This window comes from Pterocles gutturalis, unplaced genomic scaffold (assembly GCF_000699245.1).
Source record: "Pterocles gutturalis isolate BGI_N339 unplaced genomic scaffold, ASM69924v1 scaffold20613, whole genome shotgun sequence".
In the NCBI taxonomy this organism is placed as follows: domain Eukaryota; kingdom Metazoa; phylum Chordata; class Aves; order Pterocliformes; family Pteroclidae; genus Pterocles; species Pterocles gutturalis.
The window spans coordinates 1-15354 of NW_010121001.1; the positions used below are offsets into that span (position 1 = coordinate 1).

General features: G+C 40.3%; 1 protein-coding gene across 1 annotated transcript; it reads left to right on the forward strand.

The window, feature by feature from the left end:
* Positions 1-272: 272 nt before the first annotated feature.
* On the forward strand, positions 273-14629 carry CHAF1B (chromatin assembly factor 1, subunit B (p60); the record flags this gene model as incomplete). Its single annotated transcript, XM_010077104.1, has 11 exons — positions 273-398; positions 3118-3250; positions 3991-4108; positions 5160-5263; positions 7494-7590; positions 9285-9369; positions 10374-10467; positions 11092-11161; positions 11254-11345; positions 12888-13050; positions 14207-14629. Coding segments are annotated over exons 1-11 (1505 nt in total), but the record flags the coding sequence as incomplete, so codon positions are not given.
* Between the last annotated feature and the right edge of the window lie 725 nt (positions 14630-15354).

The following is a 15354-nucleotide window of genomic DNA, read 5'->3' on the forward strand; positions in this document are numbered from 1 at the left end:
GGTTTGCTGGGTGCTGTCACCCTGCCCTGCGCTCCTGTCACACGGTTTCATTCCCCTGACAGACAGGGGGTTGTTACCCTTCCCGCGCAGCGCCCAGGCAGTAGCTGTACCCGTAATAAATCACAGCGGCCTTCCTTAAACCCTCCTTTCATCAGTTTCTGCAGTGAAGTTGTCACGGGATCTCTCTGCCTTGCTTGTAAAATCTGCACTTTGATTGCCTTGGTCATAAGAAACTAGAATTTATCCAAAATTTGCCGTTTTCTTCAACAGATATGAAGGTCATCACTTGTGAAATAGCGTGGCATAATAAGGAGCCTGTTTACAGCTTGGATTTCCAACATGGAGCTGATGGGAGGATCAATCGACTGGCCTCAGCAGGTGTGGACACAGCGGTTCGTGTAAGTTTCAAACCTGTTTGTTTTGGTTTTGTAGCATGTGCAGAGCATGAAATGGCTTGTTAGCCAAGGTATGGCATTATTGGCCAGTACATGATACCGGTGGTGGATGGTTTAGGGAAACAGTGTGAGACTGTACAGCTATATACAGAATGACTGCTCCCCTTGTATATTGTCCTTGAGTTCTGCTGCTGAGTGGTGAACTGTTATTTTTAAAAAAGGACCTGCACTGACTGCTGGGTGATATTCCTGAGTAGTAACTGCTAATTTAGGGCACAGTCACGTGGGTTAATGAGAAACAACTCTTTATGTTCATCAGACTCAAATTTTAGCTGCCATTTTATACGTAGTCACTCAGCAGTATGAGATCTTTCTACACCCGTTTTTACTCAGCTTCATATGCAACTCTCCTAAGTAATTTCGTGTTGGTGTTAGCAAACTTTGTTAATCAGTTGCTCATCCTTTTGAGAATCACTTGTGAAAATGTTGAATAGCACAAGCCGCAAAAGATGTGGCTGTAATACTCCCCTTTGCAAAATCAGGAAATTAAGAATAATGTGTGTGGAGACTGTCCCCATTATTCAGTGGTCTCTTGGTTTCTCTGAAAGTGCTAGCCCTAGTTGGAAAGCTTTGGGAAGCTGAGTGCACTGGCTGAACCATAAAATCATAGAATGGTTTGGGTTGGAGGGGACCTTAGAGATCATCAAGTTCCAACCCTCCTGCCATGGGCAGGGACACCCTCCACTAGACCAGGTTGCCCAAAGCCTCATCCAGCCTGGCCTTGAACACCTCCAGGGATGGGGCATCCACAGCTTCTCTGGGCAACCTGTTCCAGTGTCTCACCATCCTCACAGGAAAGAATTTCTTCCTTATATCTAGTCTAAATCTGCCCTTTTCCAGTTTAAGTCCATTAGCCCTTATCCTGTTGCTACATGCCCTTGTAAAAAGTCCCTCCCTATCTCTCCCGTAGGCCCCCTTTAAGACTGTTATAAGGTCTCCCTGGAGCCTTCTCTTCTCCAGGCTGAACAACCCCAACTCTCTCAGCCTGTCCTCACAGGGGAGGTGCTCCAGCCCTCTGACCATCTTTGTGGCTCTCCTCTGGACCCGCTCCAACAGCTCAACATTCATTCTTGCTCATATCATATTTTAAACTGGTAAATCCATTGACCTTCAGGGTATACTGCAAAACTCTTCAACTTGCTCAGGCGTCTGAAGTGAGCTAATATGTTGGTTTTTTTCTCCTGTAGTAAGCAGGTTTGTTTTCAGACTTACTATTTGTGGTTGATGGATTCATTAACAAGATACTGTAATTCCGTATTAGTGAATTGTTGTATTTATTGAATCCCTGTGAAGCTAGATGTTGTCAATGAGTGGAGAGAATGATGTCATGTATTTGATTGCATTTTTTTATAAATTATTGGAAATACTCAATAATAATATATTTCATCAGATTAAAAAAAAAATACTGCAAATAATTACAGTTTGGGGTGGGTTGACCTTGGCTGGCCACCAGGTGCCCACTACACTGCTCTATTACTCTCCCTCCTCAAGAAGACAGGGAGAAAATACAATGGAAAAGCTCATAGGTCAAGATAAGGTCAGGGACAAGGACTAATTACTGTCATGGGTCAAACAGCTTAGAGAAATATTTTAATTTATTTCACTGCCAAATAATAATAGAGTAGGATAGTGAGAAGTAAGAACAAAGCTAAAAACACCTTCCCCCCACCCCTCCCTCCCAGGCTCAACTTCACTCCTGATTTCTCTTCCTCCTCTCTGCCCGTGGTGCAGGTGATTGGAGAATGGGGGCTGTGGTCAGTTCATCACACATTGTCTCTACCGCTCCTTCCTCCTCACTTTCTTCCCCTCCTGCAGTGTGGGGTTCATCCCATGGGATCCGGTCCTTCACAAGCTTCTCCAATGTGAGTCCTTCCCACAAGCTGCAGTTCTTCATGAACTGCTCCAGTGTGGGTCCCTTCCACGGGGTGCAGTCCTTCAGGCACAGACTGCTCCAGCATGGGTCCCCCATGGGGTCACAGTTCCTATCAGAAAACCTGCTCCAGCCTGGGCTCCTCTTCACAGGCCACAGCTACTTCCGAGAGCCTGCTCCAGTGTGGGGTCTCAACAGGCTGCAGCTGCCTTCAGGGCACATCCACCTGCTCTGGTGTGGGGTCCTCCAGGGGCTGCAGGTGTATCTCTGCTCCCCCTGTTACCCTTCACGGCTGCAGGGGCACAGCTGCCTCACCATGGGCTGCGCCATGGGCTGCAGGGGAACCTCTGCTCTGGCGCCTGGAGGACCTCCTGCCCTCCTTCTGCACTGGCCTCGGTGTCTGCAGGGCTGTTTCTCCTGTTTTTTCTTACTCTTCTCTCACAGCTGCTCTGCAGTGTTTTTTATCCTTTTTTAAAATGTGTTATCACAGAGGTGCCAGTGGTGAAACAGTCTTGGAGCCGCTAGAACTGTCTCTGTCCTACATGGGGGCAGCTCTTGGTATCTTGTCACAGAAGCCACCCCTGAAGATTTCCCCCCATCCCAGCTACCAAAACCTTGCCACATAAAGCCAGTACATAGCTGTAGCTCATAGAGGGAAAATTTGTGGTGCCAGTGCAGCTTTAGCCCTGAAAGTTTCAGATAATAAGTTCAGAATGAATTGTGGATTACTGCAGTGGTGCATGTATATTACATCTTATTGCTGAAAACTGTCTGTCATGCTTTTGTAACTAGATATGGAAAGTTGAAAAAGGACCAGATGGAAAAGCAATTGTGGAATTCTTGTCCAACCTTGCCCGCCATACCAAAGCAGTAAATGTTGTGCGCTTCTCTCCGAGTGGTGAGATTCTAGCATCTGGAGGAGATGGTGAGTAATAATGTGTAATGAAGCTTATATAAAGAAGCTGTGTTTATGCATCTGGTGAGTGAAGGGGGGAAAAAACCCAAACCCAGTACAGGAACTTGCTCCTACCCCTCTAACACTTCCAGCTTTAGACTCTCATATACCCTCTGATTATAATTAGTAAATTAATGTCATGCATTTCCTATGTAACTTCTCACTGACTGTGTGTCTGAGAGGCTGTTTTCCAGATAAAAAGTAATTACTGTCCCCATTTCCCAGACATGGAGGTTGAATGGATTACCTAGTGTCATACTGAGAACCTGTGTCAGAATTTGTAAATTTAGGCTTGTCTGTCCAGGGCCACGTGGGTTCTTCAGTCACAGCAAGGACAGCATTAGATAGACGTGTGCTCTCTGAGACAGCTGAGTGTTATCAGTCTTAGTAGAAGATTTTTCAAAAGCCCGAAGTGGAGAACCATAGCCAGCTCTAATCAAAAGCAGATTGAAAGCTAAGCACTTAACCTCTCATCTTACACCTAGAAATTTTGGGGGTTTTTTTTAGATAAATAATAATAAAATTCGTTGATTAAAATCAGTAGCTCACACTGGAATGTAAAGCAGTCCAGCACTTTCCCTTCCCTACCACAAAAGAAGAACTGCTTTTCGTGTGTCTTATGTGAGATAATTGTAATGTTGAACTAAATGCAGTGCATTAACAAAACAGTGAGTGGGAAAGAAGGAAACTTCATATGATTTCTTCTACAGACGCTGTTATTTTACTGTGGAAGCTGAATGATAGCAAAGAATCGGAACCATTAGTTTTTCAGGATGAGGATGAAGCTCAGCTCAACAAGGAGAACTGGACAGTTGTTAAAACTTTAAGGTAGCTTAATATTTTATGAGTGTGTTTTCTGTTAGTGTTTTTGATTCCCCGGTGGCTTTTATCATCTGGCAGAGTCTTCAGTTTATGTTGAACTTCAATGCTGTCTAAAATTTGCTTGCTCTGATATTCATCCTTTTATTGTCTTTTAACATTTTTTTGATACAGTGACAACCTACATCTTTTAAAGCAGAAGATTTGGCATTTATGTGACATAACTGACGTGCTCTGAAATTGGTTCCTGAAATTTACAGTCACTTAAAGCTTAGCACAGAGATATATAAAGTAAATGTGAAGTTTTATTTACTAGCTTTATAGTGGAAATTTTGACCATTATTAAAGCAAAAAGCATCAGTATATTAAAAGATCCATGCAATTTTGGCAGATGGTAGCTGTGAGGTTTGACCCATCTTTTTCAACTGGTTCATTTTGTACAGCATTTGTTTCAAGTGTACAGTGGTTAATGAAATACACGCACTGTGCCTGCTAAGACTAAGTAAGTATTAGCTGATCAGCAATAAAAATTGTTTTTGATGGAGCCCTTCTAGGTGGTTCTGAATATCTTGCAATGTTTGTTCAACTGTATCTGAATCAACCTTAATTTTGAGTTTCATGTGGTTCTGCTGAGTATGCATGTTTGTTTACTGCTTTTATGAAACGCATAGATATGCAGGAAAGGTTTCTTGAATAGTGACACTTCCTAATTACTTTGGTGTAGTGTTTTATTTTCTCTTTGTACAAATCCTAGAAACTTTCATTTGCAGAACTCTATGTACAAATTCATAAATTGCTTCAAATGCAGTGTTTTAATTACTGATGAAAAAACTGTAGAAAGGGGAGGCTTATTTTGGGTAGAAGTAGGATGTGCAGTTCTAAAATGTTCTACTGCCTTCTGCATGTGTAAGTGTTTTTAAAAGCTAAGAGTCATATTGTTCATTTTATTTCAATTATACTTTATTTGCTTCTGATTTTTTTTTTGAATAAAAATGTACAAAACTAATTTTTACATGTAGCTGTTAACTTTTAAATTAATAATTTCTCTTCTGACTTCTAGAGGCCACTTAGAAGATGTGTATGATATTTGTTGGACGTCAGATGGAAATTACATGGCATCTGCTTCTGTAGATAACACAGCTATAATGTGGGATGTCAATAAAGGTAAATGCTATGTTTGTCATTTGCAGCTCCAATCCTGATGGAAGTGTCTCATGGTACTTCCCAAAAGAGTTGAAAGCATCTCTTTTCGTGAGAGAACTTAATTGCTAGACTTCTGGAATTGTGAGGCAGATAGACCAGCATATAAAGATACCCTCAGGCCAGCAAAATTTGCACATAAGTAGTCTCTTCACATTAGAGTATTCAGAAAGTAAACTTAATGTTTTTTTCCTCCCAAACTCCTTGCACAAGAAGCTTGTGTATTACTTACTCCACCCCACATGCAAACAAACAAAGCTTGACTGGTAGCAGGTAACTAACTACCTAGGTTAAAAATGGGAAGCGAGTATAGGATGCAGGCTTTGTTTTGCAAGGTGTGACACGTGCAGGCTCCATTCAGCAAAATACTTCTACTCGTGCTCATTGCACTGCAGTGGGATTGCTCGTATTCTCCAAGAAAGGCCCATCTATAGAAGTTCTGGTAGTAACCAGCTAGCTTAGGTTGCTTCACAGTGGCTTAATGTTTTCTTATTAGCAGTGTAATCATTACTACCACTTTAAATTGAATGTGGAAATACTTAACTTTCTCTAAAGTTAATCTTTTATCTCACATTTTTCATATTTAGTGTATAGTTAAGAAATATAAAGTAGAATCTGGGTTAATTGTCCAGTGCACACACACATGAAAATACGAGTGTTCTACTGCTGACATTTTTTGTGTTCTTGGTTTGGGTGCTTAATGTCTCTCACATCCAAAGTGTCAAATATACTTCTTTCCAAAAGTCTTTACCATAAATACATGAATGTTCAATTAAGAGTGTCTGTGCTCAGAGCATAAGTATGTGTAGGCGCATTGTGACCAAATGTCTCTTGCATCTTGGACTGCTTGTAACAACTCTAAAGGGACATATCTATTAGACTTGTTATTAAAAAAAGCTGGATGGCCTCTTAAGCTGATATGTCACTTCTATGTAATGTTTTCCATTCTCGCTGCTTTCCTTTAGCATGCAGTTAATGCCATGGAAGGCATTTTATGTCTTCTAGGCAGAGAGACAACTACTGAGTTGGAAGTAAGAACCCGTTACTGGAAAACGTAGGCTTTGTCATTGAAGTTGTAGGTGCATTGAAAGAAAGAGTTTCAAGGTTAACTTCCAGTAATACCCAGGTTAAAAGATTGAGTATTTTTTTTAAAAAATGAGTGGAAGGAAATAATTAGTGAAAATCCATCGGTCTATTTAGTACAAAGAGAACACCAGTGGCTTAAGAAGGCCTTGAGGTACAAACTGTTGGCAACTTATAGGGTATCCTGTAGAGATGCCATTACATGTTTCCTCTGTTCTTGCATTCTGGCATCTGTTGTTGGCCGCTGTCTGAGACAGAATACTGCAACAGAAGGACTTTTGGTGTTACGCAGCATGGCCTCAACCCTGTTTGTAATCTTTTTGCAGAACTATTGTGTTTGAAGCTTGTCAGCTTGTAGCATTTCTTCGCAACAAAGCAACACTATTCTAATAGAAGAAAAACCTCTGTCCCTGGTATTGAAAACAAAACTGTTTGATGAGATTATGTGTAACTACCTCATCACAATGGTTTGGATCTGAGGCATTCAACAGTGGAACATCAGTGGGGTCAGGGAGCTGATTGATGCCTTTGAGACATCTTCATGACAGAGCAAGCTGTGGAAGAACATGAGTTAGCCCTGCTGTAGAATTGTTTCTGAAAGCTGCCCAGGTGTAGGCATTAGTCAGCATGTGTGTAGTATATTTTTTTTCACTGCCTGGTCAGCAGAGTAGGTGAGTTTATAGAGCCTTAGATGCGGGAGCCTGGCTATCTAACCCCAGCTGATAGTTATGTTTTAGCGCTGGAATTTCTGGCTCAGTGTTCGGCCAAATTCAGCTAGCTGTTGAACAGCCTGAAGAAAGTTTTCTAAATCACAAAGGTTTTTATACTTCTGATTTTGAAACATCTTGCATGTTTAATGCCTAAATAAACCAAGCTGCTTAACTGAGTTAGTTTGTAGAGAACAAGCCATAAATTGGCATGTCACAGTTTACTGTACTTGTAAAGATTCTAGAAATAAAGCAACTATTTCCGATATTCTTATCAGGTACCATCAAGTTAACAGTTAGTGTGTTTTTAAAATTATTTTGAAATGTTTTGTCTTATTTCTGAAATGAAGAAATGTTTTAAAACACATTTGAATTTAGAATCTGGAAACTGTTTGTAATTTCAGGGCAGAAGGTTTCAATATTAAATGAACACAAGAGTTATGTCCAAGGAATAACCTGGGATCCTCTAGGCCAGTACATTGCAACTCTGAGTTGTGATAGGTGAGCTGTTGGTCTGTGTTTTACCTTAGTGTTCTTTCTTACTTGAGGATGAATTGAAAGCAAGTGCATGGGATAAATGTGACTTTTATTTTTTTTTCAGATTGTTCTTTAAAACGGTTGATGTGAAATTAAAATGATACTTCAGTTAATCTTTTGCTTGTGGTACATGATTCCTGAAGTTTGAGTGTCCTCTCTAAGCAGCAGATAAGCTTACATAAACTTGTGTGGAAATTTTTCTTCAGGAAATAAGTTTTCATGGTGTTGGTCATTAGAGAAACTAAATACATCTTAAGAAAGTGCTGCATTCTCTGGTTGTTAAAGAGGTAATAAGTTCATCCTTGTTGTTTTACAGAAAGATATAAACAGATTAAAAAAATCAGTTAAAATGTTTTTTCACTGATATCTTTCTTTTGCCCTCTTGCTCCCTCCATCACTAACAGTTTTGTAAGTGATGTCATTGGAAAAGCAAAACACACACACTTCATAAACTTGTCCCTTGTCAGAACTTTGAGTTGAGCTTAAACTGTTTAGGGCATGTGTGCTGCTCTGAAGGGTTTGCAGCTGGCTAATAAATGCATGTCATCTGGCACCCACTGCAAAGAAAATTGCTCTAATAGTGGAAAAGTATTTTTGATTTAAGATTTGCAATAGGCTCAGAAAAATGGTAAGTTAATGGTGACTAGGTTGTTATGAGCCTCTGCCTTCTGATAATCAGTTGTATGACATTTGTGTGCCTTTATTAAAATGAACAGCAGTGAAATAGAGTGATGCACAAGTTTTTCTTGGAGTGAAGTCGCAAGCGAGGGCATGAACTAATCTGAAGAGGGAAAATCTCCCACCCCCTCAAGTTTCAGACACTTCTCTGCAAGGTTAGTTAATAGCATTGGCTCAGCAGGAGTCTAACAGGAGCCAGGCCAGTTACCAGGGCTGGGCACTCACCAGCCTGGAGTTGGGAGACCTCTTCCCTCTTTTGGCAGACCAGCTTAGCTGTGCGACATCCAGAGCCAGTAGTTCCACAGCTGTCTCGAGCTGTCTGCCACAGCCTTGCCTTCTATTTTCTCTTCCTAGCTCTGTCCAGGACTCTTTGTGGAGCTGTTTCAGCCCATTAAATCAGCAAAAAGCTATCTGGTTTTTGTGTTACATTGGTTTTCTGCCAGCCTAACAAGCCAACATAACTCACTGAAGGCCAGAGCTGGCAGAAAAGGAGGGAACGGTGGGACGAGCAGTTGGATTTGCCTAGACTACCTGCTGCTTCAGTGAGATGAAGTCAGGGGAGTTCCAACATTTTGTACAGAGATGTACGCCAGTTTTCACTTATTCCAAAGGAAACTGAAGCATAGAGACGTAGCTAATTGTCTTTGAGGTGAGTTCCCACTCCACAGGAGCATACTGGCTACCTGGCACAGGTGGGAATGGCATGGCTGTTCATTGTCCACTAATTCCCTCATTCCTCCATGAATTCATATGAAGGTACTTTAGAAACCTTATTGAGTCAAATAATTGTTAGTGATTCATTGGTTATTTAGCCTTCGAAACACGTCCACCCAGTGGTGTTTCATGAACAGAGTTATAATTAATGTACAGTTGTCATTTATATTTGGCAGTCCTGACTGAGAAGTGAGGTGCTGTAGTGCTCTGTGAAACTTGGGGTGAAAGGAAGCTAACTTCAGCTAACTGTCCTCTCTGCCATGTAGGGTCCTGCGGGTATACAACACACAAACCAAGCGTGTGGCATTCAATGTTACCAAGATGCCATCTGGATCAGGAGCTGAAGGAGAGGTACATTGTTCTACTAGTAATGGTATTGGAGAATGCACTGGATGCTATTTTATAGGAGTTGTTCTGTTCCATAAAACCAAAGGGGCAAGTGTTTTCCATTCAGGTAATCCATGTATCAGGTACTTTTGTCCCTATCTCACCTTTGCATTTTGTAAATAGAGACCACTTCAGGTTTCCTTGAGCATTACAGAAATGACTGAGAAAGAACACTTGCAAGCTCAGCTGATTAAAGTAGTAACACAATGTCTGTGATTGTAAACGTTAAAAATAGCGTGGAATAAATAGTGTGCATAGTGAATACTTAAGAGGAAGAATTCCAACATGTCTGTCAGTATCTGTAAGTTTATTAATGGATAATATACAGCAATGTTTTAAGTCTGCAGCCTGAAATTTTCAAAAAAGTAGTCTGATTTTTAGGAAAAATATGAATTAGGAAAAATTTAGGAAATTCTCTGTAGCCCTAAGATGGAAAACAAAGAGCTTTTTTCCCCCAAACAGCTCTAAGTGATAGTAAAATAACAGCTGCAAGCTTGCTATAACATTTTTAATTCCTTCTATTCCTTTTCTTTTTTTTGTGAAAACATTTGTAACAGTTTCATATAGACTAAAGAACAGGCCTGAGAGAGGGTGTTCTGCCATTATAGAAGTTCTCTTTAAACCTCCAATTCTAGACTTAAAATTAAATGCCCAAGGAACAGGCTTTTACATTGACTGTTAAATAATGTTCTCTGGGTTATTACTGTTTTTTGATTACTGGTCTAATGTGACTGCTCTTGGAGTGTTTTGATTAGTAGCTGCAGAGGGATCAAGGACTATTTTTCTTAGCTGTGAAGAATTTATAGCACAGCAGAAAGTGATTTTGAAGGAGCCATGTTTTTTAAAACATTTATCTTTTATTTTAAAAGTTCCATCAGGTTGGGTTGTACAACTGGATGGTTTTTCTCCCTTGAATTCCATCTGACACGTTCCTGGCACTTTACACAATCATATTTTCAATGTTACAGGCTAGGAGCTATCGGATGTTTCATGATGACAGCATGAAGTCATTTTTCCGCAGGCTCAGTTTTACTCCTGATGGCTCCTATTTACTCACTCCAGGTATGTGAGAACATGTACTATAACTTGCATTGTATCTATTATTCTCTAGTTTGAATGTGGATCAAGATTGCTTTCCAACTGCTAGGGGGTGCTTATTTATCTTAATTATGCCATTCCTCATTCTTCCTATTGAAGAAAATAAGAAACTCTACAGTACTCTTCCATTATCAGTCTAGAACATCAACTTTCTCCTGTGGTAAAAATAATATTTATGGCATTTTTCTGAACTGAAACGTGTAAATTGCAACAGTACAGCTCTGTTAAAATAGAAATGAAGAATAATGAGTGGTTTCTTTTGACTGGTCTCTCTTTGTATCCTTTAAGAACATTCTGCAGCCATAGTAAAAATAACACTGCAAGGAGGGGATCAGTTTGCCCCTGTAAGTGCTGCTTTTATAGATGTCTGGCAACATCAAAAAGAAGCTTTGAGGGGGAAGTATATAAGGGAAACAAAAACAGCACTAAATAAATATTTGGGATGCCTTTTCAAGTTGTGTTAAGGTTGCACAGCTCTTGCCCAACTGACAAGCCTAATTCCTGAGAAGCAGAATTTTTATGGACATAAAGTGTGTACTCAGTGCCTTTTTGGGTTGATGAGTAATGTTTTAACCTTTATTTTTGCAGCTGGCTGTGTTGAATCAGGAGAAAATGTAACAAACACCACATATGTTTTCTCCAGAAACAATCTTAAAAGGTAGAATTTAATAAGATCAAAATATCTTTTTATTAAAACAACAACAACAAAAAAGAAATGCTGTTTTTTGAAATACTGATTCTTTATAAAAGGCCTGTGGGTCACCTGCCATGTCCTGGAAAGGCAACCCTTGCTGTTCGCTGCTGCCCAGTCTACTTTGAGTTGAGACGCGCCTTTAATAAAGGTACTGTAAATCCTTCAGGGAGTATGATTTTACAGCAAATATGTGAAAAAGTTAATGTGTCTGTTTACTACTTTATGCCCTAGCCTTTTAACATTCCGTTAAGATAGTGTTGTACCACATCTTAGAAGCTGTTTCCTGATTCTAAGACCCTGAATTCACCTTAAGTAACTTGTGAGTAGCTTTTGATATAGTGGATAAATGTTCTTACTTGGCCTCTTAGGCTACAGAAACACTGTTTAATATTTTTCTTTAGCTTTTAACCATTTTGTGTGAGTAAAAGTAAATAACTTGGCTTAGCACTAAAGGAGCGACCCAGTGAAATATTTTCTGTTCGTCTCAACTACCCACATCACAGAAGCACCAGGGAGTTGGTGTAGTTTGCAACAACCATTGCTGTTTATTCAAGGAAGCAGTCCTGGTGTTACAGGCCAGAACAGGAGTTCTGAGGTGGGGAAAGGATTGTATGAAGTTGCATGAGGACTTACCTGGAGACTGAAATCCAGCCTTATTGTGAACCGAGTGGGTCAAGGAGTGTTTATTTTTTAACAAGACTGGTCTTACTCTGGTGGAAAGGCAGAGCTTTGCTCCTTTCTTTAGAGGGTCAGTTTGTAGTATTCCTTACAGGATTTACAGGTTACCTGTTGTGTTCTGTATTTTCATCATAATCATTATATCCATTGTAATGGTGTGTTGCAAAGTAAGGATATGAATGTCTACTGTTGGTCTCTGTAGCTCTTCTAAACTCAGTGTTTAGTTTCTGCAACATACACCCAGAAAAACGAAAGTCTGTGTTAGTCTAAAAATCTACAGATGCGAGTACCTTACATTATGTTAATGACCTGTCTGTTTCAGTGCATAGCTTCCATAATCATTGCAGAGCTGAATGGGAGCTCTGTATACTGGGAATTTCTGAAAGCAGCTAGCTAGCTAGCTAGCATAGCATTTTTCAAAAGCATAAAAACTCAGATACCACTAATTTGGGGGCGCCACAGTGTAGAATGAAAGGAGAGGAAAAAAGCTTCCAGTGGAAGATGGAATAATCTGCCCTTACAAAGAACTAATTTTGCAGTGATAAGACTAGCTAGGAGCTGAACTCAGGATAACACAAATAGAGCTAAATCCGTTGTTTTGACCAAGTCATACAGAATATAGTGTGGTGGTGCAAATTTGTCGTGACCTTGATTTACACTATATCCTAAGGTATGTTTATTTGGACATATGTACTAAAATGCATGTGCTGAAAAATTTCAGCTGGAAAATATGACAAACTTTGCAAAGAAAAATAATAGCAATCCAGATGGACAAAGCTTCTGTCAATTTCTCTGTCTTAGGCTAAGACAAGAAGGAAAACTTCAGGCAACAGAAATGTTAGTGCTCGACATTAAATTTCACATTTTATAGAAGTGCTGTCTTCTCAGCCATTGTCTTGATACTGATTAATAATGAAATCTTTATTTAGATTCATGACTAAGCTAGTGCAGTTACTACCTTGCAATGAATACAAGAGAGAATTCTCAATGTCTTAATTCCTTTGCATTCTAGATGAAATCAGTCAGAAATCAGCTCCTGCTCTATTTAATCTGCCCTATCGATTGGTGTTTGCTGTTGCTTCAGAAGATTCTGTGCTTTTTTATGATACTGAGCAGTCCTTCCCCTTTGGTTATGTTTCTAACATACATTATCACACCCTGAGTGACATTTCATGGTAGGTAATTGTTACAGTTTTGAGATTTGTTGTGGTGGAAATGTCCTTTTTACATGCTGAAGTTCTGCATGTCTTGTGTCTTGCTTTGTTTTTGTGTTTTGTTTATGACGCACGTAGTCACTGTCATTGCAGTGGCTGAACATTAAGCCACCTCTTTTTTGTGTTGCGAACTGGAGAATTATAATTCTTTTATCGGTTGAGAAACAAGGTGCAAGCACCCTGAGGACAAGCAGATGAAAGTTTTTATGAAACCTAATGTACTGGGTGCCCATGGAAAGTATTCGTTGTTCAGGCAGTGTAAGTAGTAATAATGAAGTTGTTCAGAGCTTTTGAAAATCATCTCACTGAGTTCAGGTGTCTGTATCCTGGCCAAATTCTGCTCTATTTGCACAATTCTGCTTAGTGATTCTTCATGTATAGGATGAAGTAATTTGTCTCACTTGATGCGGGGAGTGGGGAGCTTGATGTGGGGAGCTCAGAACTGGAGCTGCAAATTAAGCCCAAATCTTGAAATCAGGATACACCCCTCTGCTTGACAAGGCTTCTTCTCTCATGCCTTTCTAGCCAGTATACCTGAGCTGAGGACCACATGGAGGCATGTTTTTCAGAAGTTATAATTTGTAGTCAGACACTGTGAAAACCATTGTGTGCCAGCAGAAGGGAGTGGAAGAGAGTAGAAAGTCAAGTTAAGTGTTAGACATTACTTGGTGAAATGAGCACAGAGGGCCCATTCAGGTGAGCACCACGGTGATTCTGAGCATTGCTTCTACTTAGGAGAAGGAGCACAGCCAAAGAGCTTGAACTGCTCTGCTGGTCTAAATGAGGAGAGTTCAGTGATATTTCAGAAACTGTGGGTGAACTTGTATATCTTCAATTGAACCATACTTCATGCCAGCTCAAATGCTTGCATGAATATTAGAGGTGATCACAGACAATACCAGAGAGATTAAATCAGATGTGAAAGCTAGAATTTAAGATCTTCTGTTCATTTGGAGTGGTTGTCTTTCACTTGCCTGCACTTTTATTTAAATGTATACATGTACTTGGGGAAGGGAGGGGGAAAAGACAGGTACAGCATGTGTTACAGATGGAGGGGTGAGAGTTGAAGAAAAGTTCTGACCTTTCTTTGTAATGGAAAAAAATAAATCACAATTAGGTCCAGCGATGGAGCCTTTCTTGCTATTTCTTCCACGGATGGATACTGTTCATTTGTTACCTTTGAGAAGGATGAACTTGGAATACCATTGAAGGAGAAGCCACAGATAAATGTCAGGACTTCTGGTACAACAGAGAAGAAAGTGAAAAAGAGCCAGTCACACAAAGTAATTTCCCCAGGCTCTAGGCTGACTGAGGGGACTCCTCCCAGTAGGGCCACTGATCCCAGCACTCCCACCCTGCAACCTAGAACACCCACAGCTGCTGGTAAAGACTTGCCTTCCACACCTGTTGGCATAAAAAATGTTCCAGTCTCATCCTCAGACGAGAGGAAAACTAGCCAGCCAGCCAGCCAGAGCACTAAAGTAAACCAGCCCAGAAGGATTACTCTCAACACTTTACAAGCATGGAGCAAGACGCCAAGGTGAGATTTATATTGCTGTTTCCAGTCATAAATACAAAGGCCAAGACAAGCTGTGCTTGTACTACATTTAAAGGATTGGGACTTAGACATAAATTCCCAGCCCTGTGTCTTGTTGGTAGCTGTCTTGACATGGAACTTCCTGTTCCAGTTGTACTGCCACTGAAAGGTCAAAATGTCTCCTGAATCCTAAATGTACAGCTTTGATATTTCTGTCTGAAATGTGAGGCAGTAGCAAAGTTAACCTGACTGTTATGCCTCGTCCATATGGCATTAACAGGTGTCTGTTTTCAGGTCCCATTTTCTGTACAAAGATGGTACCTGAAGCCTTCAGCTGACAAGAGCTATTTAAAGACTCTTCTGACAAGGAATATTTTAGGAAGAGTGTAAGTCTAGACAGGCCCTCAGTGTGCACAGTCATAGGTGTGGGACTTAATGCATTGATTGGGGTTATTTCCTAAGGTGAAGATCCAGGTTTTTAGAAATTGCCTGTAATCCCAGTGTTGATTGTCAAACAGCATGCAATATAAGATCTTGAGCTAGTGTGTAACAGTAAGGAGACAGCTGTGCAATTAGAGATCTAGACCTTGTCAGCAAATCAAGCCTATTTTATAATTAAAGGAGATTATTATAACTTCTCATAGGAATGTTTTAATTAGTAGGTGGCTAGGGAGGAAGGTGTGAATGAGAAAGCAGGATAGTGGTGTCCTGGGTCCAGCTGGGATAGG